Raw genomic sequence first — 26,653 nt, 5'->3', positions numbered from 1 at the left:
GATTTGCTACCAGAAAAGGAGAGTGAGGAGGAGGTTCAAGGAGATAATAGTGATAAAGGAAGCGAGTGCCCCTAACAATGTGAATGAAGCACATAAAGTAACAAACAAGGCAAAACATTCTAACAATAAGCAGGCAATTCATGCACAGAATATAAATCCTAGGCAGGTGATCAAGGTGTTGGAGAGTGGTAAGGTTGTTAGAGATGTGCAGGACTTGTATAAATGGAAGACTCAGAAAGGAAAGAAACAAGTGGATATTGAAAACAATTCTCAAAAACAGGTTGCTTTGCCAGCAGGTGAAAATGGTGGTACAAGTAAGCAAGGAAAATTACTGAAATTTGGTGCTGTTCAAATACTTAATAAATTTGCAGCTTTGGAGAACGATACTGGTGTACAACAAGGTGTTTTGATGGTCTTGGATGATCAGGTCCAAGCAAATCATGAGAATGCAGAAGTGTGGAATGCAGCAGATTCTCAGAAGCAGTTGGTAGTGGCACCTGTTGGTGAGGAGGGTGCAACTAGTTTTCATAGTGCTGAAAAGGCATTGAATATCAATGCGCCTGTGTTTACTCCTGGTAAGAAACAATCTTCACCTACCAAGACTAAAGAGTGGGTTGAATCAGCTTTTAAGCCAGGAGTGGACAAGGTTACTACTAACCAGGCCTGTCATGATATTCCTTCAACTACTTTAGTAGTTGAAGGACAAAGGCACTAGTAGTGAAAGGAAGTTGTGGAGTGAACAGGTTGAGGAAGATGAGGAAGAGGGTGAAATTGTAGGAGGCAAAACAACTGCTACTAGACTGTCCATTGACTCTATTTCCTCTTCACAAGAAATCAAAAATATGTTTGAAAAGGTTGATGAGGATGTGGAGGTAGATATTGGCACTCAGAAGCCTCACCTGATAGGTGGTTCTAAGTTCATAGATAGTATGTAGGAGTATAGCCATGAGGAAGATGAATCTTATAGTGTAGCAGGTGATCAAGCTAAGGTGACAGGCCCAAGCAAGCAACAACAAATTTTGAATACAGATGTAGTGCATGAAGATAAGAGTAGTGCAGAGAGACATGCAATTGCATGTATTAAAGTACATGCAATTGCATCTAATCACGCTAAAAAGGAGAATGCTGAAGTTCATTATCAACAAAAAGGCAATGGCAGTACAGGTGGTAAACAGCAGAAGCAGAACTCTGCAAAAGTACAAGTATCAGGTGGTGTTCTTAAGACTCATGTACAACAACATACCAATTCCAAGGCTAGGAAGCAGGATCAAATTGCAATAAACTATAGTGTGCGTTCGGTTCTTCAGTTCGGTTTTATCAAACTTTGGTTCGGCTATTTCGGTTTCGGTTTTTTGAAAGTGAACACCAAACACGAACCAAACTAGTTCGGTTTGATTTTTTCGGTTTCGATTTTTGAAGTTCAGTTCGGTTCGATCCAGTACCCTGTAATTATTACAAAGTTTAATTACACTCAATTCTCAACCCCTGAGAATTATAGAGTGTAACTACACCCTCTCAATTACACACAATTCTCACTTAACTGTGTAATTATTTGGTCAAATAAATATATCAAACTGTATAATTACACCGAATTACAATAACCACGGTGACTTCCCAAACAGGCCCTTAAAATCAATTCCCCAATAGTGTCCTCACTATTCCATCGTTTGAAATAATTGATTTGATGAAAAGCAGCCAAATGGAAGGTGAGAGACGGAGAAAAAGGCAAACAGAAGTCGGGCTGTGAAGATCTAAAAGCTGAATCTTATAAGGAGGAATTGGCGGAGAATGGCATCGGTGACTAAAGAGGACTGTTTGGAGAAAGAGGAAATGGAAATGGATTCGCTGTTTGAGGGAATGGTTCTGTTCAATCCGAGTGGAGATGTGGGACAATTGGATAATGAAGCCCTTGATGAGAACCTTTTCTCGGATCTCACTCTCATGAATCCCCCCTCTCAATCCCCAGTACTGCTTCAACAAGAAGATGAACCCCAACCTCCCTCACCAGTATCTCGGCAGAATTCCAGTAGTAGGAGAAGAAAAAAAGCTGCAACTTTAAGGATAGGATATGCCAGAGATAATGCGACCCTTGACGATCCCTTGCCCCATGGGACCCACCAAGAACAAAAACTTGAAGAAGAGGAAGCTGAGGGGTGGAGAGAGGAACAAAAGAACATCATCCTTAGTGGCACTGACTGTCTGGATACTCCTATCATGGATGCTAGTCTTCATCTAAACCCAGTAGAGTTGAAATTCGAGCAAATCAGTGCCAGCATTGCAGACAAGCTTAAGTTGGCCCGTGGGGCGGTAACCTCCGTGTCCGCACTGCGGAAAGAATCTATACGTAGGAGAAGAAAAGCTGTCGACGACTTCAGTGGGGCATCTACCCGCCATGCGGAGTTGGAGAAGAAGCTGGATGAAGCTTGTGAAGCAGAGGATTTTGAGACCGCTGAAAGGCTCAGTGTGAATCTTGCTTCCGCAGACAAGGAAAAGGAACGCTTGCTCATCCTCCTCAGAGATGCTGAAAAACAGTGTGATGTCCTTGACACTAAGATGCAGGAGGTTCTTGAATCGCTTATTCAGGCCGAGGAGGAATGTGTGTATTTGCTACGAAGATTTTCAGAGGTGAGATGTTCAATTTTATAGATTGCTAAAGATGACAACTTGAGTAAGATGATCCGAGTTCATCTAGGACAAAACTTGTTAACGGTCTATTCTCGCTAAGGGAATGCTACTTACCAGCAGCAAGAATCTGATACAACAAAGACCAAGTCGCGCAAATAAATGCATTGTGTAAAGTTATTATTCCTCTTGAATCTTTCTAATACTCTTCTTCTCAAAAAGGGAAAATAAGCCCTTTTTCGACTACTGTATTTCACATGTTGTAAGTTTTACTGAATACTGGAAACACATATTGCTGTTGGAAGCATTTCTTTTATGTGAAGTATTTTCAGCTGATTTATGTCAGGTAGGTTGAAAATTTAACTTGATTTTTTTCAGGAAGCTGCAAGTAATGCAGATTCAGTCCTGATGAATGCAGAAGCAATATCTTCAAAAGACAGTGCTGAGTGGCTTTCATCAGTTGAAGCCATAGAAGTCAGCAAGTTTGAATTAGAAATTCAATCCCAACTAGTTCACGAAGCTAAGTCTGTTTTGGATGAATCAATTGATCACTCAGTGGAGGATGATCGGAGGGAAATAGATGTTCTTTGCAAGAGAAAAGAAGTATTGGCGGAGGAACTGAGGAAGCTGCTTTCCTTAGTGAAAGAGAAGGAAGCAGAAATAGCAGAAAATGATGCTCTCATTCAAAAAGTTGAGCATAGGATTGATGGGGTTGTCTCTTGCTTTAAAGAGGTTCAAGCAAGTATAGCTAATAATTATGATAAATTGCAGTCACACCTTTCGGAGCTGATGGTCGAGAATGAAGTTTTACGGAAAAGAAAGAAAGATATTGATAGTTACCTTTCTCAACAAGAATCCACAGGAGAAAAGATTAAGAATCTTTCCAGGATTTCTGCTGATGAAGCAAATATGTATGAAGAAGTTGTTGGTCTTAGAAAGAGTCTGGCTATGTTCATCTCGAAATCTAAGGCCTATAGTGTGAACCTTGCCAAAAGTGAAGAAAGGATTTTAGAGGAGGTGCAAATTCTCAAGCAGGAAATTTTTGCTGCAAGATCTTCACTTCAGGTCAGTTCTGCTTTTAGTATCTGTATTCAGATTCTCCCATAAGAGCAATATCTACGTCAAATAAGATGCATGCACTACTTTCGCATTCTCACCTTAAAGTGAAAAATATGTTGTTCATGATATACTAGGCTTAAAGTACTTACAGCAATAATTACTCAATACCAAGCTCCCTTTTTTTTTTTTTTTTTTTGATGAAGTAAGTAATTTCGTTGATGGCATCAAGAAGATGCAGAAGTAGTACAAAACAGAATACAAAAAAACCAGAGTTAGCTCCATTACATGGGAGGCTATTCTAAGACCAGGGAGCTAACAAAGTTCAACAGATTGTGCCAACTAAAAAGATACATTAAGCACCTAGCCTTAATGGAGTGATTGGAGTTGATACGCCATCAGAACATCTTCTGTTCCTTTCTTGTCTATAAACACCAAAAGATGCTAGCAGGGATCATTCTCCGGATTTCCCTGATGTCTCTATCAACTTTCCATGTGGTCCAGTTTTGAAAAGCCTCCTTAATACTCTGAGGCTGGACCTAGCTGAGTCCAAAAATAGAGAAGAACACGTTTCACAAATCTGTAGCCACTCCACAATGTAGAGATAAATGGTTGTTGGTTTCTGTACTTTTTTTTTTTCCTTTGATGAAGTAGTTGTCATTAAGAATAAAGGCATCAAGGAGATGCATAAGTAATTATAAAAATAGACACAAAGTTTTTTGAAACTGGTAACTTTATCTATATTCCATAATGAGAAAAACGGTACATATGTTGTACTGAAACCATATTTACAATCCAAAAATCTACTGTCCTGTTGTATATTGAAGCTAAAACATCAAAGATAGAGACAGTGTCATTTGAGTAAATTGATTACACCAAAAACAAAGGATCAAAATACAATTCAATTTGACCTTCTGCATACTATTCTCAACATTCTCAAAACATCTAGAATTCCTCTCTTTCCAAAATAGACACAAAGTTTGCTCCACAACAAAAACCAAAAAAGCAAAAATCCATGCTAGAATCAGGAGCTAACAAAGTCCAAAAAATTGTCAAAAAATTGTCAACATTGTTTATAGGGGAAAGAAAGTGCCAACTGAACAAACTAGCTAGGCATCTGGTGTGAAGAGTGTGGTTTGGAGTTGAGACAGCATCAGAGCATCTTCGATTTCTTTCAATCCAGACACACAAAAAAATTACTGCAGGGATCATTCTCCAGATCCTTTTGATGGTTTTATCACCTCTCCAAAAAATCCAACTGACAAAAGCTTCCTTGATGATTAGGGACATAACCCAATGTAAACCAAAAATAGAGTAAAAGAAGTTCCAAAGGTCAGCTATGAGTAGGCAATGCAAAAATAGATGGCTGTAATTTTCAGAACTTTGGTGGCACAAATAGCATCTATTTACCTGGTTTATGCCTCTTTTCTTGAGGTTGTCGTGTGTAACAGAGTAAGGCAGGCACCACTAAGTGCTATCCAGGAGAAGCAGGAAACTTTAAGGGGTAGCCTAATCTTCCACACATGCTTCCATGGCCAGTCCTCTAGAATACCATTCTGGGAGCACATATGATCATATCCAGCTTTAACTGTGTGTACTTTATATCTTCCCCATAAGGTTCTGTCAGGTTGGTGGGTATCAAATCGGAGTTCTTCTAGAGTTGCAAGTAGTGTGAGTAAGTCATTTACTTCCCAGTCATTGAGGTTTTTGCTGAATATGCAGTTCCAACTGTTGTTATCTCTGTATTGAGCAATGAGAGCATCTTGATTGCATGCAAGATGACACAAACTAGGAAAGGTTCCTTAAGGTTGTACTGCCAATCCATTTATCTTTACAGAATCTGGTATGAGCGCCATTGCCAACTTTGAAAGATATTTTCCGGATAAATTCCTTGGTGTGACTGTTGATATGCTTCCATACTCCAACCCCATGTGGCATTGTGCTTTCTTTGGTACACCAGTGATTCTGGGCACCAAACTTGGCATCTATGATTCTTTTTTCAATATCCAGCCTCATGTTGCCCGTATCTCCAAGCCATTTCATTCGCATGCTTTTGTTGTGGAAAGGTTTCTAATTCCCAGCCCTCATTATGCTTTTGGTTGAATAACGTTAGACCATTTCACTTACCTGTTCAAAAAAAAAAAACGTTAGACCATTTCACCAGTGAGAATTTTCGGTTTCTGCTGTTCCCTTTCAATAAGAATCTCCTTCTCGATCTATCAAGTTGGTTCAGTACTGAACCAGGCATAGGGTAGAGACACTTACAATAGGTTGGAATACTGTCAAGAATGCTATTGATCAGGGTGAGTTTGCCACCCCTTGAGAGATATTGCATTTGCCAAGTTGCCACTCTCCTTTCCACTGGTTCTATAACTCCGCTCTAGGTAAAAAGCCTGTTTTGTATCAGAGTATCTCTGCAAGCTCCTCTAGGTTTGTCATCTCATTAACTGGGTATATAGTGCTCTTCAACATGTTGATGTGCAATCCAGAGATTGCTTTAAAAATAAATAGAGTGAGATTAAGATAGGAAACCTGGATCTCTCAGCTCCACAAAATATTAGAGTGTCGTCAACATAAAACAAATGGGAGATAGTGATTGAGTTTGCAGGATCCCTGCTCACTTGGAATCCTTGTATCTATTGCATTTATTTATCTTTCTCCAGCTTTATTGTGAGCCCTTCCATTGCCAAAATAAAGAGAAAAGGAGAGAGGGGGCCTCCCTGTCCGAGGCCTTTTTGAGGAGAGCAGAAGCCTTCAAGGCTTCTATTAACCAACTGGAGTACTTTACAGCTATGTGCTCGGACTCTTCAAAAATGCCAATGGGTGCGTGTCGGATCCTCCAAACATAGTGCATTTTTTGAAGGATCTGACACGTGTGCCGCACCATTTTTGAAGAGTCTGAGTAACATAGCTTTACAGTGGATATGCTGAAGTTAATCCATCTTAGCCATCTGTCCCCAAATCCTATTTTCTTCTGGACGTTGATAAGAAAAGACCAATTTAATTGGTCAAAAAGCTTTCTCAATATCCAGTTTACACAATATACTAGCTTCCCCACTTTTGAGTTTCCAGTCCAGTACTTCATTGGCTATCAAGGATGCACCAGTGATTTGTGTCTTTGGAATCTGGATGCTTCTTTTACCTAGGTTATGCTGTGCTAGGCACAGTGTAGTCAAAGGCGCGCTTAAGCCCTGAAGCGAGGCTCAAAACATGTTGAGCGCTTTGCCTCGCTTTATGTGCGCTTCAGTGTCGTCATCAAGGCTCTAAGACATACTTTTCCTTGCCATTGAGCCTCTCTTGAAGAGGTGACACTAGATGATTGATATTTCACTTTATCATAAAGTTTTTACAATTTCTTTGTCCATATATTTGTTATTCATGCTTACTATTATTAGTCTTGGACTATACATACATATATTTGTAATTTTGCACCACTGCGCTTTTTTTCACTAAAGCTCGCGATTTATTTGCGCTTTGCGCTTAAAGCCCCAGCTAACCTTAGAGCTTTTTTGCGCTTTTCGCTTTTGATAACACTGGCTAGGCATGCTTCTTAAAGAGCAATGCAGCTAAAGCAGATGATTTTTAGTTGGGATTTTGGTCCTCCAAACTAGCTTCCAGTCTTTGGAATTGCCCCACTTTAGCTTGTCTACTGCCTGAACATTAATTCCACAATTTTCCAGCCTTGATATATGCATCCTTACTAATCAATCTATTCCATTTTAACCCGTTTCATCTCACTATTCAATACTTAGAGGTTCTCTAATATTAGAAATTTTCTACTGACATACAAGTCTCTGAATAGACTAAAAAGACTCCTAGTAAACACTAGACTTAGTGCAAGCATACCAACATGACTAAGTATTAATCATCACTAGCTGGTATTGCCCATATGGATCATTTGCTTCCGTTGTATTCTAGTTTTTGCTAATTCTACATGAACTCTAAAAGATTGCTAGTCTTTTAGACAACTTCCTCATGTGAGTTTAGGTGTATCCCATCTTTTTTTACACCTTATATCATCATAGTTCCATACCTATAGACTTGTGTATTTGGAGGTTAGCGTAGGACATGACTAGACCATCTTCACCAACATTTTCTCATTTTATTCTCCATGCATATTACATGTACCTTTCTGCGGATATAATCATTTCTAATCTTGTATAATCTTATATGAAGGCACATCCATTTTAACATTCACATTTCTGAGTCACGACACTAATCTTACGGATATGGGCCTTAAAGTCCTGACATTCTCTCTCATATAACATAGTTGGTCTTACAATTGTTCTATATAACATGTCTTTCATTTTGGTAGGTATTTGTTTTTTCATTTTTCATTTTGGTAGGTATCTTTTGTGCACCTTTTTATTTTTGCTTCCAAGACTACGTCATGGGTGTGAGTATCTCATTTTTTCAATAAGGTAAGTATATTTTATTAAACAAGCACCAAGGTGCTACTGCAAAATAAGAAATTACAAAATTACAAAGGTCACCATATAGCAATAAGTACAATCATCTCAATGAATCTAAGAATGGTCTCCACAGCTGTCTTGTAATCTTGCAGTGTAGGAATAAATGGTTAATTGTCTCTGCATTATCACCACAAATAGAAACACCTGGAGCATAATGGGATCCCTCTCCTCATCAAATTGTGTTGTGTCAGTACTGCTTCCTTAGCCAACAACCATACAAAGCAGGCAACTTTGTGTGGAATTTTGGTTTTCCAGATTTGTTTTAAAGGCCAATTGTATAGCTGTTCATTGGACTGGTTCATTCTTCCATAAGCTATATTCACCTTAAAAGAGTCCTTGCTACTGTCCTGCCACCATAAAACATCTTGGCCTGCCTCCAATCCATAAAACTGTTCTATTGTGCTGAAATATGCAACCACTCTTGGAATTTCCCAATCATTTAGCTGTCTTTCGAATGTAAAACTCTATCCTTGAGGTGTCCATTGATCTGCTTAGTCCTTTGCTGGTGTAGGACTAAATTGTTTATGTCTGGAAAGAATACTTCCATGTTGTCTGCCTTATGCCATTCATCCTTCCGGAAGTCAGTCTTTTCCGCATTGCACACTTTGATCTTAGTATTGAGCTCGATTTCATTCCACAATACTCTGATGGATTTCCTTAAGCTTACTCCATAAGGTTTAGTAACCACCTTGGTCATCCAATTGTTCTCCTCATACTTAGCTCTAATGACATTCCCCCACAAAAGCTGATTCTCATTATTGTACTTGCACAACCATTTCATTCTGAGAGCCTTGCTATGTATTTTCAGGTTCTTGATTCCCAATCCCCCATATCTCTTCCCAGCTAACAGTGATTGCCTTTACCAAATGATATCCTTTCCTTTCTTTATTCCCTTGCCATAGAAAAATTCCTCCTGATGCTATTCAACCTATTGATAATCCTGTTGGAATTGGGAGCAAAGACATCATGTATGTTGGAAGGGCATCAAGACAGAGTTAATGAGAGTCAATCTACCTCTGAAAGACAGATACCAAGTCTTCCACCTTGCCATTTTTTTTTTTGACACTAGTAACATGTATATTAAACCTGCACCATAACAGTGCAGCCATACTTACAAAAACCCCACCATGCTTAGGACTACTGCTTCACAAGGAACCTATCATATCATCTAGTGATTCCGCCTCCTCTACATAGTTTTCTTTACACCAAAAGTGAAACAAAATGATACAATTCATCTTGATTTTCTGCACAGAATTGCATTTGTCTTCAAAAACTCTGCTGTTCCTCTCCTATCAAATTATCGACCAAATGACTGTTGGGACAAGTTTCCACCAACTCTTTTGTCTTAGTGCTCCCCCATTATAGTTCCAGCACTTCAATAGCTCACAGCTGGTTGCCAGCATAGTCCAACTTAGTCCTACCATGTTCAAGAAAAGTTGCCACAATTGTATAGTGACAATGTATAAATAAATGAGAGTTACTTTCTCTGGCTGCATCACACAGAACACATCTAGTGCATAGATGAAAACCCCTTCTCCTTGAGTTTTCCTGGGTGAGGCATGCTTCTCTTGCTACCAGCCAAGAGAAACATGAAACCTTATAAGCAGCCTTAGTCTTCCAAATGGATTTCCATGGCCACTGATCAGATTGTGTATATTGCCTAAGCTGGGATGCTGTATAATTATTGACCAGATTAGTAGCCGCTCAGGCTCAGCGGCAGGGAGCTGGTAGTTCGAGGGTTAAGACCTTCCTTGAGTTAGATCCTCCAGAATTTTCAGTGATAAAGACACCATTATTGCCAAGTTTCCAGCACAAAGAGTCCTCAGATTCTTTAAAACCTTGAAATTGTTCCAAGGTCTTTAATAATTCCACAGCTCTTTCCAATTCCCAGTCATGTAGTAATCTTCTGAAAGTAATATTTCATCCATGTACTCCTTTAGCTGACTCAAGTTTTGCATCTGGTAGAGTAACAATATTATAGAACTCAGGAAACAAATCTTTTAAGGAACCATGCCCAAGCCAGTTGTCATGCCAAAAGAAAATTTTCCTTCCATTGCCCACTTTTATACTGATATTTTTAGCTAGAGATGGCCACAATGATCTAATAGCTTTCCAAACTCCAACTCCAAAGGGGCTATTAACTGTGTTAGAGCGCCACTCTTCTTCTTGGACATATTTATCATTGACAAACCTCCTCCATAATGCGTTGGCCTCCATGTTATTATCTCCACAACCACTTCATAAGTAAGCTTTGATTATGGATATTGAGATCCCTAATGCCAAGTCCTCCATCCTTCTTACTGGTGACGAGACAGTCCCATTTAACCAAATGGATTGCTTTCTTTTCTTTGTTGCCTTGCCAAATGAAATTTCTCCTCAAGGAATCTATTCTTTTCAGAACATTAAATTGGATAGGAAACAAAGACATGACATATGTGTGGAGGGCATCCAGTACACTGTTGACTGAAATGACTCTGCCGCCCAATGATAAATACTGCCCCTTCCAAATAGCAAGCCTCTTTTCACACCTTTCCAAAACACCATTCCAAATTTCCAGAGCTTTACTTTTTGCACCCAAGGAGAGTCCTAGGTAAATGGTGGGTAAGGCTCCCACCTCACACCCTCGAATTTCTGCTAGCACTTGAATATTATCCACTTTATTGACTGGAAAAAGCACTCTCTTGTTCCAGTTAACATGTAGCCCTGATGCTGCTTCAAAAATCACCAAAATGACCTCAAATATTCCACCTGGCTGACATCTACATCACAGAAAACTGCAATGACTCTGCAATGTCTTTGTTGCCTTGCCAAATGAAATTTCTCCTCAAGGAATCTATTCTTTTCAGAACATTAAATTGGATAGGAAACAAAGACATGACATATGTGTGGAGGGCATCCAGTACACTGTTGACTGAAATGACTCTGCCGCCCAATGATAAATACTGCCCCTTCCAAATAGCAAGCCTCTTTTCACACCTTTCCAAAACACCATTCCAAATTTCCAGAGCTTTACTTTTTGCACCCAAGGAGAGTCCTAGGTAAATGGTGGGTAAGGCTCCCACCTCACACCCTCGAATGTCTGCTAGCACTTGAATATTATCCACTTTATTGACTGGAAAAAGCACTCTCTTGTTCCAGTTAACATGTAGCCCTGATGCTGCTTCAAAAATCACCAAAATGACCTCAAATATTCCACCTGGCTGACATCTACATCACAGAAAACAGTGAATCATCTGCATATAGTAAATGTGTGATCTCAGTGCCATTGTTCCCCCCAACTGCAGCTCTAAACCCCTTCACAAAACTTCTGTCCTTTGCTACCTGAAACATCTGATTTATACCCTCTAAGGCAATGAGAAAGAGGAAAGGTGAAAGAGGTTCACCCTGCCTCAAACCTCTTTCTGAGGAAAAAAAAAAAAAAAAAACTTCTGGTGAACCATTCACCAATACTGAAAATTTTACACTTCTCAATCACACTATTCCAAATTTCTGTGGATTTTTTTTTTTGAACAGTTAACATTTCTATATGAACAAAGAAATGCACCAAAAGTGTACTTCAGTAGTAATTACAATTAGTAGTCAGAAAAGCAAAACCTACCACCTATCCCCTCATAAGCTATCTAAAATCTTAGCTATGTCCTCTGCTTCCTGAGGGAAGTTCATGAATACACCAAAAATAGAAAAACACTAGGCAGTTCATTTTTAACTTCTGGAAAGTGATACTTTTATTTTCAAAACATCTTTGATTCCTCTCCTTCCATATTGTCCACCAGATGCAGGCTGGGACAATCTTCCATCTCTCCCTGTGTCCTGACAGATTCCCATCTCTGTTTAGCAAGCTCGAACTTCAGCGGTACTCCTTGGCATTGTCCATCTGAGACCCTTCAAATTAAGAAAAATCTACCAAAGTTGTTCTGCCACTTCTGCCAAAGTTGTTTTGTGGATTTAGACTTGGCTCCCAAAGGCATTCCAAGATAGGTGGTTGGTAGAGCACCAACTTCATCACCTAGAATTCCATTCAACAACTCCATGTTTGGCACTTCATTGATGGGATACAAGAAACTCTTCCTATAACCAGTAAGGCTTTGGAGCAATTGGACAAAACTAGGAGGAATTTCCTTTGGAAAGGGAATAGCACCGACCATAAGTTTCATTTGGTGCAGTGGCCAATAGTCTTGTTACCAAAAAAGTTGGGTGGCCTAGGCATTAGAGACTTATCACTGCACAACAAAAGCCTACTAATGAAATGGTTATGGAGATACACTCAGGAGGAGCAGAGCCTTTGGAAGGATGTAATTATTGCCAAGCATGGAGCGCTAAACCACTGGTGCTCTCATATCCCAACAGAGCCATATGGGGTTGGTGTCTGGAGAAGCATAAGCTAGTTATGGAAGGAGTTCTCACAACACCAACACTTAGTAGCAGGTAATGGGCAGCATATCAGATTTTGGAGAGACAAATGGTTAGGCGACATCCCTTTAATGGTTGCTTATCGGCTTATCCCAACATGTTTCAGTTATCAAGGGAGCCAAACTCTACAGTTCAACAACACAGAGAAAGGAATTCATGGAACATCATCCTTAGAAGGAACATACAAGATTGGGAAATGGAGGAGTTGGTAAGCTTACTAGCAGCACTTCATAGTGTTGCAATAAATAGTGAAACACAGACCAACTCAATTGGGGAGAAACAAGGAACGGAAAGTTCTCAATTAAAGCAGCGTACAAACTTCTAGGCCCACAGAATGAAATTACAGCTCATTGGCCTTGGAAGCTTATATGGAAGATCAAACTGCCCCCTAAGATCAGCTGCTTTAGCTGGACTGCACTTCATGAAGCTTGCTTGACTCAAGACAATCTAGCTAGAAGGACGTTTCAGATGGCTAACAGATGTTATATGTGCATGAAGGAAGCAGAAACTCACAACCACTTATTTCTACAGTGTCCAATAGCAGCAAATTTATGGAATATGTTTTTAGTACTTTTTGGACTCAAATGGGTCATGCCTCAGAGTATCAGGGATGTTTTTGTAAGCTGGAGTTGCTGGAGAGTTGATAGTGCCATCAAGAGAATCTGGAAGATGATACCTGCAGCCATCTGTTGGAGTATCTGGAATGAAAGGAATAGAAGATGCTTTGATGGGATATCAACTACCTACCAATCTTTAAAAGCTAAATGCCTCATGTTTTTGTATAGCTGGGTTTATTTATCTCCATTAGATTCCCTTGTTACCTTTCTGAACTTTGTCAGCTCCCTGTCCCTTAACTAGCTATATAAAGGAGAGCTGGCCCTTTTGCTATTCTACTTTTGTAACTACTATGCATCTGCTTGATGCCTGCAATGAAATCATTTATCTCATCAAAAAAAAAAAAAAAAAAATTGATGTGAAGGCCAGATAACCCTTTAAATAGAACCAAAATCACCCTAAAAACAGCATATGAGGGTATCATTTGCATATTGGAGATGAGTTATCTCCAAGCTCCCCTACCAGCTCTTGCAGCATCAAGACCTCTTATCCAAGCATTTAGATTTTCTGTTTTAACCATTTTGTTTAGGCCCTCCGTGGCTATCAAGAACAGAAAAGGTGATAAATGGTCTCCTTGCCTAAGACCTTTTTGTGCCTCTGAAAAAACCCTGGGTGAGCCATTTATAAGAACTCAGAAGCTCACTGTTGATATGCAATATTTAATCCAATGTATCCACTTCTGCCCAAACCCGTCCTCTCCGTTAAAGTCAGAAGATATCTCCAGTTAACATGATCATATGCTTTCCCAACGTCAAGCTTGCATAAAATTCCTGGTTTCTTCTGCTTCAATCTGGAATCTATAGCTTCATTTGCTACTGGACAACATCCATGATTTGCCTTCCTTTGATGAAGGCCACTTGTTGAGAATCTACCAGTTTAGCGATCATCTGTTTCAACCTTTGTGTTACCACTTTGGAAAATAGTTTGTAAATGCTGCCTATCAAGCTAATAGGCCTGAAATCCCTCAAATCTTTAGCCCTTTTCTTTTTTGCTATAAGAGCTATAAAAGTGGTGTTGAATCTTTTTTCAAACATTTCTGGTTCATAGAAATTCTGAATGGCGTTCATGATATCCTGCTTTACCACCTCCCAACATTTGATGAAGAATTCCACGGTGAAACCATCTGGACTGGGTGCTTTGTCAGCTGCACACATTTCTAAACACCTCAACACTTCATTCTTCTCCAAGCTTCCCTGAAGGAACTCCTTCTCCTCCTCTGTCAATACTGGACAGTTTGTAAAATGACAAGCAGGTCTCCAATGCAATGCTTCTGAATAGCTTCCGATAATAATCAACTATTTCTTCTTCAATCCTAGTCGGGTCTTGAGTTAGTTCCCCCTGAATAAGTTGTTGATCGATGTTGTTATATTTTATGGGCATTTGCCATTTTGTAGAAGAATTCTGTATTTCTGTCACCCTCTTTTAACCATAGAGATCTTGATCTTTGTCTCCATGAGATTTCTTCATTTTTAATCAGTTCTTCATACTCCATTAGCATTGTTGCCTTCCTATCTGTCTCCTCTTCTGTCAGCCTCCTATCTTCCAGAACTGCATCCAACTCTGCCATTTTCCTTAACAAGTTCTTCCTCTGGGAACCCATGCTTCCGTGCTTACTTCTACTCCACTCCTTAAGCTTAGTTTTTTAGAGCTTTTAACTTACATGCCCGTATGAAGTCAAGTCTTTCAGTGAAGTTAAATGAGTTCCACCATTCCTTGATCCTATCAGAAAAACATTCAGTACCTAACCACAAATTTTCAAATTTGAAATTGTTCTTGTTCCTTGTCAAATAGTTCTTATTCCTATTCCATGATCCACCTTGTAAAGCAATTGGAATATGATCTGATATCAATCAATCTTTAAAGAGGAACTTGTTTCAAATTGCTGAAGTTGTCATCACACTCTTCAAAAATCAATATCCTATCAATTCTAGAGGCTATTTTTTGGTTATCCACTTTAAACCAAGTGAAAGTGGCATCCACTAGTTGTAGGTCAACTAGGTTCATGTCTTCTATGGAGTCAGAGAATTCTCTCATGCCCCTTGTTCTCCTAACACAGTTCCTTTTTTCTGAAATAAATCTGGTTGCATTTGAAGTCCGCGCATGCAGCCCAAGACCCTTCCCCTGATTGAGCCAATCTCCACCCAGACTAGCCTTCTTTCGATATAGCAATTAGGGGCATATACCCCTATAATATGACGAGAAATTCTGAAGTTGTGCCTCAAATTTGCAAGTCAGAGCATAGGCACCTACTTCCAGATCCTACTATGCCACAACATCATTATGCCCCTCTTGTTCCACTAGCCTCCAAACAAGCAACTCTAACCCATCTTCCTCCCAAAATCTGCCTTACCATCTCTGTTATGCCCCCCCGCCCAACCCAACTTGGTTTCTTCTTCTTTTTTTTTTTTTTTTTTGAAATTGGTAACATTTGTATTGAAAGCACTAGGGCAGTGCTGAAGCCATATTTACAGAGGAGGAAAACCCCCCAGAACCACCAAAACCTACACAAAGCAGTTACATTTGCCCTATAAAATCTATTAAAGAAACCTCCTCCTCTAAAAGCATTCTTTACACCAAAAGTTAAATTTAAAGTAAACACTTCATCTTAATATCGTGCACATGACTACCCTTATCATCAAAAAACTCTAGAATTTCTCTCTTTCCAAATTGTCCACCATACACAAGCAAGAACCAATCTCCACCATTTCTTCTGTCTCACTGAAACTCCCAAACTGTTCCAGCTCTTGAGAAGATCAACTGTGTTTGCCTCTAACTTGGTTTCCTGGATACAAATAAATGTTTATATTCCAATCTACCACCAAACTCTTAACCATTCTTCTTTTGTCCCTATTATTTAATCCCCTTACATTTCATGACACTAGTTTGAATTGCATCAAAAAATAGATAGAATGTTCCTCCCTTTGCTCCTATGCCCACTGCTCTTCAATTGACATCAAAGGCCTCCAGACTTTTTAATTCTGGTGCACCTTTGAATCTTGTCTTTTTTATATACAGCTTCAGACTATTTTTCTAGCTTATCTGGAACTGTCAACTTGTAACAGTAATTCCAAGGCCTCCTCTTCGTGGCCCTGAAAATCAGCCCCCAAAATTTGCCCCAATTTGACCATATTTTGTTGTACCCAAATTGATGTCTCCCCCTCTTTATCCATAATCGATTGTGTCTGTTGAATAAGAAGTGGTTCTACCTCCTCAATCTCCCATTCTTCAATTGTGGCGATTGCATTTTGAGCAGCTGATAAACTTGAACCTTCTTCATCTCTCTTTCTAACTTCACCCCTTAATTTTTGTTGATCTTCTGCCACAATTATCTTTTGCGAAGAATCTCCAGCCAATTCCCCGTTCCAATTTACTATTGCTCAGTCTTAGCACTGGGACCTCGTCTTCTCTAGATACCAACTCAGGAAGACATGCTAGTCATACAATCTCCCATTCTTCAATTGTGGTAATAGCGTTTTGAGCAGCTGATAAACTCGAACCATTGTCATCTCTCTTTCTAACTTCACCCCTTAACTTCTGTTGTGAAGAATCTCCAGCCAATTCTCCTTCGATTGAGCTAGTTATATAACATCTTGCTTCATTAAAAGAAAATTAAGGGCCAATTTATATTATAACAACAACAACAACATACCTAGTGTAATCCCACAAGTGTGGGGTATGAGGAAGGTGGTGTGTACGCAACCTTACCCCTACCTTCTGAAGGTAGAGAGGTTGTTTCCTATAACCCTTTGCTCAAGTAAAGTAAGGGCATATTTATATTGAAGTACATAAAATACGCTCAACATCAAGAGCTGTTACAAAGAGAAAACAAGAGGGAGGATTAGGAGCTTTAGATCTCAGGCTTCATAATAGAAGCTTTCTACAAATGGCTTTGGGGATATAACCAGGCGAAGGAGGCATTGTAGAAAAAGGTGACCACAGAGAAATAAGGACCATTTATAGAATCCTTGTATGGCTTCTCTGCTCATGTAACCTGTGTATGAAAACTTGTTAAGAGGGCTATTGGACTAGTTTTTGCAGAATATTTGTATAAAAGTGGGAAATGACAGGAAAATTATGTTTTTATATGATAGATGAATGAGACAGTCTCCACCAAAGTAGCAACTTCATGGATTGTTTTGTTTTGCTTAGAGCACAAATGCTACCATGAATTAATGTAGATACGTAATTGGTCTGAGGTTTGGAAGAAAAAAAGAATTTATTTTTGTTACGTATAAACTTTTAAACCCCATTGATACAACGAATTTTTTTAGTGTAGTGGCAAAGGGATTCAAATGCTTTTGGCCATATGTTCAAATCCTAAGTATATATAACATTACGTAGAGTCTTTTTGAATGCACCTCTACATAAATTTCTAACTCCGTCATTGATTGCTAGGTCAATAAAAAATAATTACAAAGTAAGCGTCCATATATAAACAAGTGTAATTGGTAACATAAAAAACAAGCCATTAGTACATAAATCAGTACGTGTGTGTGTATATATATATAATAAGGCATATAATGTAGAATATAAGAAGAGGATAATTAATAACATAATGAGCTTATCTCCAACTTGGAACTGTTTACTTTCTGCCCATGTTTTGTAGTCAAATTTGAGTTTCCAGCCTTGCTTGTCCCCAACCAAATGCCCAGTTGCCATAGCTGGAGCAGCAACCATGCTAACGACAGCAAGTGCAATCAACAAAGCTTTCAAGGCCATTTGTGGTAGCTTTTGCTTTTGAAAGCTTTCTCAATTTTGATTTTCTGTTGTAGAATTTAAGCTGGATGTATTGAAAGGTTGCATGTAGGAGGGCATATTTATATAGGATGTCAAAATTGGGAAATCATCTGGCTAATAGCGGCATGTACTTAAGTTGTGGTAATTGGCGAGGCCGTTTTGCCTAAATAATAAGGCTATGTGAATGTGTTATTAACATTAATTATATAGAGAGAATGTGATTTTGGTATTGGAATTGTAGAAATTGTGCACAATGACTTGATCAAGTGTCTCTTTGACTGTTTCCTTCTACCTTGTAGCATTTGACCTCACCATCTAAACAAATTGACCTGCTTTATATGCCTACTCATTTGAGACTTCTTTTTGTGAAATGCTTGGAATTTAGCCAAAGATACCCAGAAAATCGTTTAAGGGTTGTGAAAGTTACCAGTTTCAAAAAAAAAAAAAAAAAAAAAAAAAAAAAAAAAAAAAAAAGGTTTAAGGGTTGTGCTTATAATCCCTCAAATTCCCCGAGTTAGAATACCATTTCTGCCCAGCTACATTGAGTAGCAATTGCGACCACAATTCACGCGATCGCGATGCACAAGTAAGTTTCCTCCCACGGCCGCGACGGCTCCTCCGCGACCGCGAACATGCTTGACCGTTTGACCCCCACAATCGTTGTGTAATTCCGGGCAGATTTCTCCTTTTCTTCATTTTTTCTCCTTTTTGACTTGTTTCCATTTGTTTTCCTGCAAATCTTTTCCCAGTCATATAAACCTGTAAAATACCATAAAACCACCATAAGTGTAATAATTTTCTCACTACTTCACAAAAATAAGTAGAAAGAAGAGATAAATTGGTATAATACCAACTGATAAGTGGTATGCCTTTGTGCAGCAAATGGGACAAACGTTAAAGTGGTCGACCTACAAAAAAGAGGCATGCAATGGTGTCTCAACTCTGGTACTTCGTCTTGAATATTTCGTGGAAGGTGAGCAATAGTCAGAACAATCAGAGAAATCCTCTTCTGTTTACAGGGAAATGAATTGATAAAACTAGGAGGAGGACCTGAGAAACACTCCCAGCTTGTGTATGGTGGTTCATTTGGGAAGAAAAGAACTTGAGAGATTCTGAGAGCAAAGCAGAGAAGAATCACAGATTAAAGTTCAAGTTTTTTTATTTTGGCTTTTTAGTTTAATATGGAGATTAGGGAGAGAGGGAGAGAGAGTGGGATGAAGCAGGTCTAAATGCGGAATGAGTAAAAAGAATTCTAGATTCGCTAAATACGCACGGATCTCAAGAAATTGATAGTATTTGAAATATCTTCCCTCCTTCGGATTTTGGTGCTACCTCGTCTTGTTTTAGCATCTTCGATCACCATGGTGTCTCATCTACGGGTCAATGCATTTGGAGGTCTACATATGACATGACCAAATATCTCAGATGATATTTCCTCTGCTACTTTTTACCTTCTGCCTGAGTCATACATCCATCTTAGCGTTTACATTTTTGCTACACCCATTTTGTGGATAAGGGCCTAACATTCACTCCTATATAGCATTTTTGGTCTCAGAACCTTTATAGAACTTGCCTTTTGGTTTAGTCTTATTGCACAATACGTTCCTCTAGCACTTTCATTTCGGCCATTGTATTTTATTTTGTGTTACATCTTCATCTATCATGCAATTCTCTTGAAGGACTGAGGCTGAATATCTAATTGTCTGCGCTGAGGCATGAGAACACCATTTAATCTCACATCAGGTTCATTCTTCTTATGTTGATTAAGCATTCAGCGCGTATATTCTGTCTTAGTTTGACTTATCCTAAAACTCTTTAAATGTTATACTCTTTTATTAGATGTATAACCATGTGGGAAGACTTGATTTGCAAATAATAAATTCTCAGCATTAGTATTAAGAAGAATTGTATGTTTGTGCATGGGATATTCAACCAGTATTGCATCTGAAATATTTGAGCTTCTTGGGACTTAATTGGTAACCATGAAGTCACCAATATATCCATGTGCACATTTAAATGCTACTGTGTGTAGGTTGTAGGCTTGATTATTGCCTTTCAGTTTAATAAAGATCGTTGTTTTTATTTATCCAGTGCTTGGATAGTTTTTAGCAGTTCTTCGTTGTCCATCTCAGTAATATTACTCTGCAACTCCACTTGCAGGAGTTGTCTTCAACTAAGTCAAGCATCCAGCAGGAAGTTGAGTCCTGTAAGCAGCGGCTTCTTTTCATTGACAGGAGGATTCCAGAGTTGGAGGCAGAGAAGAAGGTTGCTGCTACTACAAGAAATTTTAAAGAAGCAGCACGGTTAGCTGCAGAGGCTAAGGCCTTGTGCATTGAAAGGGAAGAAAAACAGAAGAAAATGGACAGTACTGAGTCAGAGCTTAAGAAGCTTGAGGAAGAAATATGCCACACGATTGATAGGATGCAGGAAACTGAAGTACAGATTTCATCCAAGGAAAAAGAGTTGGCTATGGCTAGATTCCAGAGGCTAATTCTAATTGCTAGAGCGGCTAGGGCTGAGAGATCAGCTGCTTTAGAGTTGGGTGACCATGAAGAAGCTGAAGCATTAGGGGCAGAGGCTGATGCTGCCGAGGTTGAAGCAAGAAAACTTCAACCAATTTACAATTTCAATGAAGAAGAGATTGAAAACTTACCGAAACTTTTCATATCATCTGAGCTTGTATCCACGCTTGGCGGCAAGCAATTGGCAGAGTTGGCCGCTTCTGCAAATATAGTGGCATCATGAATTTTATGCAAACTTAACCAGTGAAAGATTGGGTTTTACTCGCAGCTTTTCCTGACATAAATAAAGCTTTTCTCAAGAGCACAACAGACAGAAATGGCCTTGGATCGCACAGCGCTAGTGATTATAGGGTGTTCAACTCCTTTGCAATATCTTGCTGAGTCGGAGACTACATGGCGCAAAAACAGATATGACGTGAAATGTAATGTCTTTAGTATAAAGGCATACATCTAAGCTCATTTATTAGCACCTCTTTTTGGGAGAAGAAAGTTGCTGAAATAATAAGTGTTTTCTTTGGGTACACTATGTGTGGCGTTGGGCGTGGGCGTGGGGTTGTGGGGGGTGGGGGTGCGCGCTCTTTCAGAATTGAATGTGAATTGTTGAATCTGTGCAGATCTATATAAAGTTGGAATTGGTTTGATCAACGTTTTTTCGCTTCTTGATAGTACTGTGTAATTCCTTCAGACGAATTATCACATTTCATGTTGTTAAGAGAATGAAAAGTGGAAAATTTAGGACCCAAAATACAATTGGAGGGCACGCTTTGTACCAAACGTTCTGTCATCTGTTACTAACTTTTTAAAATTGTTTTCTGAATTAGGGCCGTACAAAAGAAAACGACACACTGCACCAAACTGACAAATTGAACCAAACCTTGAAAAAAAATGACTAGCGGTTTGGTTTCGTCGGGTATTTGAAAAAGAAAAAATAACCATATTAGGTTAGCTTTTGTTTTAACTAGGGCTGTGCATGTTAACGGTTAAACCAATAACTCAAACCGATAATTGGGTTGTTGGGTTAATGGTTCGGGTTACTGGGTTAATGGTTCGTGTATCGGGTGGTGTTCTATAGTTATTGGGGTATCGGTTTGGGTCTCGAGTTCACCACTTTTGTTAACGGGTGAACCGATAACCCGATAACCATTTATTTAATTCAATTGTACCTTTCCATATATAACCTTTCATCTATAATTTGTGGAGTCCAGCCCAGTGAATTCATGCTATTATTACCCTTCCATATATAATTACTTAGTAAATCCTAAGTCAATTTATTTCTCATATTTCTCACTGGTGAAGTTAGCTGCAAGGTTTTACAAGAACTTAGCCCGAATGTTAGAGCTTCTAATTGCTTCCAAAGCATCAAGTACCAAATGCTTGTGGAAATAACTTGTAGGCAGCTAACAGCTCCTCTCTACAAATTTGAGCCACTGATGCAATGGGTAAAGCGAGAAAAAATAAGGAGAGTTGTTGAGGACTCAGATGAAGAAGCATAAAAAAAGACAACATTGTCAAATTGGAAAGCTGTCAGCAGTGGTTTGGGAACTAGGATTCATGTAAATATGAAGAAAAGGTTTCAAGTTTTAACGTCTTGGAGATGCCAGCCAGCTTCTAGTTTCAAACTCCATTTATAGCTAACTGCTGTAGGCACTTTCTTTTGTAGCTACTTTATTCATTTTTCATCTCGTTGATTCATTTCTGATTCTGCTTTGAAGATGGATTCTTTGTTCTTGAAAAAATTTCGTGTGATATCTTAACGGTTAAACCGATAACCGAACCGATAACGATCAAAAACCGATTAACCAATAACCCATTAACCGATATCTTAATGGTTCTTTAACGGTTTAACATGTCTACAAACCGATAACCGATAAGTTTAACCGATAACTTTCAAACCTGAATCGAACCACCCGATACGCAGCCCTAATTTTAACTAAAAAAAGTCAAACCAACCCGATCATATGTATGCAAATTTAACTTATTTTATACATATATGATATATCATTAAATATTTTGATAACTTTATCAAAGTTTTAGTTTCTTAATATTTTAACATCAGGTTTGGATTTATTGTCATCCCTGTTATTTCACTTGGAGCACATATAACCCCCCTTGTTTATTAAATTGGTGCACTTTTATAATTACTCCTCTTAGAGGCGGATGGAGCACTATAACCTGGGGTTCAATTGAACTCCAAACTTTCGATGCGGGGTATAAATTTATATATAAAAATTTATTAAAATTATAATAAATAGTAGATATGAACCCATAACTTTAGAAATATAATGGTTTAGTGCAAAAAATTTAAAATGTTGAACCCCAGAATTTAAATCCTAGATCCGCCTATGACTCCTCTAACTGGCCGTGAACTTTAACAAACATCTTTTTTCCCCTATTGCTGCAACAATTTCACAATCAATTTTAGCAGTTCCAGCACCAACTCCAAGCAATATGGCATCTCGTCAATAGCACATTATTTGCAACATCAGGAATTTCAATAAAGGAAAACAAAATTGAAATAAAAAATAAAAACAAAAACTGGACAGAGAAAAAAATGGCCAAAAAACCTTGTTTTTGTCAAGCAAATGCTATTGTAAGGTGTAACACCCAGTACCTTTAAACTAGCTTACGTTCATGATTCAGGACTTAGAAACTGAGACGGAAGTGTTGGAATTGAAAACTTGGTTTTGACGGTAAAAGTGCGGGCTACGTCAAAATGGACGGGCCATACTTCAAGGTACGGGCCGTGCTTTGAAGCCGCACTTTACCTTGAGAAAAGTTGGAGTTTCTGGAAATTGCCATTGAGGTACGGGCAAATTGTGCGAGACGTACTTTCGTCCCGTACATTCCAAGCGGTCTTAGCCTAGCTACTGGATTTTGACAATCCAGATACAAGCTACAAGTACGGGCCGGACTTCAAAGTACAGGATGTACTTTGTGCCCATACTTTTCCCGCTTCAGTGAATAATTTTTAGTTATTTATATGTGTTTAATTTAGCAGTGTGTGTTTATTTGGTTTATTTGTTGTTAGATTAGTTTAGTATGTTTATTTGTTTAGTTCAGTTTAATTGCTAATTAGTTAAGTATGGGGTAGATTAGTCATTAGCATGTTTAGTTCTTGCTTAGTTTCAATGATGTTTACTTATATGGTCGTTAAATTAGCTTAGTTACTAGTAGGTTTTATATGTATGTACTTCATTTCTGATTAGTATGGGTTATGTAGAGTTAGCTTAGCATGATGATTACTTGATTATATGATTTAGCCTAGATACCAACATGCTCTTATAGCTCAGTTTCCATTTGATTCATTCACATATCTTGTTTAGATTGATTCCAGATACCTGATGTATGTTGTCATATGCCTATCATTCTTATTTGGTCTGGTCTGAACATTAATATGTATTTATGTTGTTCGTTTACAGTATTAGTTATGTGTTAGTATGTTTGTTGAGTATTAAATGTTAGGAAAATGTCAATTTGACTTTCATAATGTCAGCAGCATTCATGTTTGGTATTGCTTAAGTGATTTTGTTGCACATGAGCCGGCCTATGAGCCAGTGTTTTCCTTTCAGTCAAATCCATGATCATATGTTGATATAAGCTTAAGAGTAGTAAAATATCCAGGTTAATCAGGGGTCAAGTTGTCTCAGTGTGTCTGCTTGGTTGAGTGTTGTGGTTTTAAGTCATGTGACCTTATGTTGCATGTTTTCTAAACTGTTAGTCTGATTAACTTGGTTCTAAAATACAATAGACTTATTATGGACCTGCTAGCTTAAGTCATAATAGTATATGTCATAAATCATAGGCAGCTTAGTCTAGATTAATGTGAACATGTGATACTGGCTTAATGATGGTTTCTGTCTAAACTTATAGCAAGTGCACACTGGCTTGTGTTTTAATGATTATTGATCCAATAACAAGTAAAACTTAAATGAGGGATTGGGGTTTAATGTGTTTGTGTTCATGATATTCAATCTGGGAATAAGAGTATGTGTCTTTTGCCAAACTTGATTGAACTATGAACAATTCATCCTGAATATATGTCTCTGTTACTTAAAATGGTGTTTAGTTAGTTCAAAATTCAACTAATCTGAAATGATTCATGTTGTTGGATGATGCATGAGTGATATGTTCTTTTCTTGAGATTGTCTGATAGATTACAAGGCATGCCTGATACTGTACCTAACTAAGTAGACTCAAAGGGTACCAATACTATCTCAAATAATTGCCTTTGATAACCTTGAATGACTGCCCTGCTACCCAATAAATATGATGCTTAGTTGCTTCAGTGTGGATATACAGACTGCTTGTGATAAAGAAGTTAGCTAAAAAATGATTAGTGGTTGTTATTTGTCAGTTGTGTAGAATAGAGGATGGTTTGAAAACATTAGAGAACCTAAGGAAACAAACATTGATCTTGTCATGATAAAATGAGCCCCTACAACTAATTTGGAAAGGAAATGAAATTTTCTATGACCACCTTAAGTATAAAGGGAACTCAAGAGGATGTCACTTGGTTGTGATAAGATGAGGAGTGATTATCTTAGGGCTAGAGAGAGGTTAGGAACAACTTTGAGCTTTTACTTAGCCTAGTACTACTTATCCTAGGCTATAAGGGCTCCTCCTTGTTGAATTACAATTTCATGGGACCTTTTAAGGTCTCAGTAAGTATAAAAGCGAAAAACCATGTGTGTTTGCATGCTAAAAATGGAACCTGGAAATCGGAATTCAAGACTAATAAGTGTATAAGTGCAGTTTGCCTTTTTTAGTGCTTTGTACTATACCTTTTCCTGAATATTTTCAAAGCAATCTTAATATTATTGTGTTTTTTCCAAGTGTAAGAGATGATAAAGTATGAGGCTAAATCAACATGATCATCCCTCTCTTTTCCCCTTGCTTGTGAATTGCTCAATAACCATTGTAGTAGTTCTTAACTCAGAAAAAATGCATGTTGTGTTACGCTTCTGTTTATCTGTGAGTTGTTGCTAAGTTGAGAGTCTGTGCTGGTTCTTTGAACCTGGAGTGCTTTGCTCCAAGTGGCTTTCCTTGTCTAAACCTTTTGTTCTGTAGACTGAACCCCATGAATGATTTCATTTACTGTTAGAACAAACTTAAAACTGATAAAGAACACATGTGCATCTTTTTCTTTCCTGGATAGGTCAAGTCAGTCCTAAATGGTCAAAAAATGAATTTACTATAAGATTAAGGAATATGCGAACACCTATCAAATCATAATGATACTCACCTTTCCCTTTCCCCGTCTGGTTGAGCTACATACATGCTTAATCTAAAACCAAATTATGATTTGAAGATGACCAAGGAGTGATTTGTGTAAGGCAGATTGTTCACTGAATGTTTATTCTTGTACTGTCATAGGGTATTCCCTTTAATAAGTGATCATGTGGAATATTGTGTCAAAATGTGTCACTGTATATATGCATATCCGGTATATCGTGTGAATTGATATGAAGATGTGGTCTTTAATTATTGCCCTTCCGAGCAAAAGCAACATAGTAAAAAGACATTATTACCCCTAACCGTTACATATAAAAACAAATATCGTTATTCTCAAATCCTTGCTTCTTTCATATCGTTAACCCAGCCCAACTTCGTTCCCAATTTTTCACATTATTCAAATCGTTGTTCCAAGCCAGATTTCTCAATTGATTTTGCTGCTACAACATCAGTAAAAGGTACAAATCTTAATTCAACTCAATTTAACGATTTTATTGAGTTTAGATTGTTAATATTTGAAAAAAATCATCTTCTACGACCGATTATTAAGAAACGATATGACATACAAATCGATTGAAAATTGCGCATGATAAAATTAATCAACAAAATAGAATTGATTGGATTTATTGCTTTGTTCGATTTTAATTACTTTATACCTTAATTAAATTAGTATACAATGCTTATTTACTTGAAATTGTAATTATAATAAATTCAATTTAAATCGAGCAATGCTTATCGATTTAAACTTGAATTAAGGCAAACGTGTACAAATTTAGAACAAGTATGTACGGAGGCAAAAGGTCAATTTACAAAAGAGTACGGTATGCCGTTACCGCAATTTCAACCAATTTCATAACAAGTATGCGGAGAAGGCAAAAGTTTCTGGTTTATATAGAAGTATAAATTAGTCCAGTTACGTCAATCCTCTAATTGGAATAACTGTTACAGGCATTTGATTTAAATTGGATGAAGGTAGAGGAGGTTTTC

At 38.2% G+C, this 26,653-nt stretch overlaps 1 protein-coding gene across 3 annotated transcripts; it reads left to right on the top strand.

The window, feature by feature from the left end:
* Positions 1-1,641: 1,641 nt before the first annotated feature.
* LOC132045365 (uncharacterized) lies at positions 1,642-20,674 on the top strand. Of its 3 annotated transcripts, none has more exons than XM_059435953.1 (4): positions 1,642-2,625; positions 3,001-3,687; positions 18,792-18,885; positions 20,073-20,240. In XM_059435953.1, the coding sequence occupies exons 1-4, from the start codon at positions 1,789-1,791 to the stop codon at positions 20,087-20,089; spliced, it is 1,635 nt and encodes a 544-aa protein (XP_059291936.1). In that variant the 5' UTR covers positions 1,642-1,788; the 3' UTR covers positions 20,090-20,240. The 3 variants fall into 3 exon arrangements, with proteins under 3 accessions (XP_059291936.1, XP_059291935.1, XP_059291934.1); XM_059435952.1 differs by lacking the exon at positions 20,073-20,240 and adding an exon at positions 18,932-20,054 and having other exon boundaries at positions 18,792-18,857; XM_059435951.1 differs by lacking the exon at positions 18,792-18,885 and having other exon boundaries at positions 1,645-2,625; positions 20,073-20,674.
* Positions 20,675-26,653: the final 5,979 nt, after the last annotated feature.

The sequence above is a fragment of the Lycium ferocissimum genome, unplaced genomic scaffold, assembly GCF_029784015.1.
Source record: "Lycium ferocissimum isolate CSIRO_LF1 unplaced genomic scaffold, AGI_CSIRO_Lferr_CH_V1 ctg653, whole genome shotgun sequence".
NCBI lineage: Eukaryota > Viridiplantae > Streptophyta > Magnoliopsida > Solanales > Solanaceae > Lycium > Lycium ferocissimum.
The sequence above is the reverse complement of the archived record's forward strand: the minus strand, read 5'-3'. Positions and strand labels throughout refer to the sequence as shown.

What these genes read in the sequence shown, in the direction of transcription:
- LOC132045365 (XM_059435951.1), top strand. Translation starts at nt 1,789, where the DNA reads ATGGCATCGGTGACTAAAGAGGACTGTTTGGAGAAAGAGGAAATGGAA. An exon ending in TGCTACGAAGATTTTCAGAG is followed by an intron (nt 2,626 to 3,000) that starts GTGAGATGTTCA and finishes GATTTTTTTCAG; the next exon opens with GAAGCTGCAAGTAATGCAGA. An exon ending in CTGCAAGATCTTCACTTCAG is followed by an intron (nt 3,688 to 20,072) that starts GTCAGTTCTGCT and finishes CTCCACTTGCAG; the next exon opens with GAGTTGTCTTCAACTAAGTC.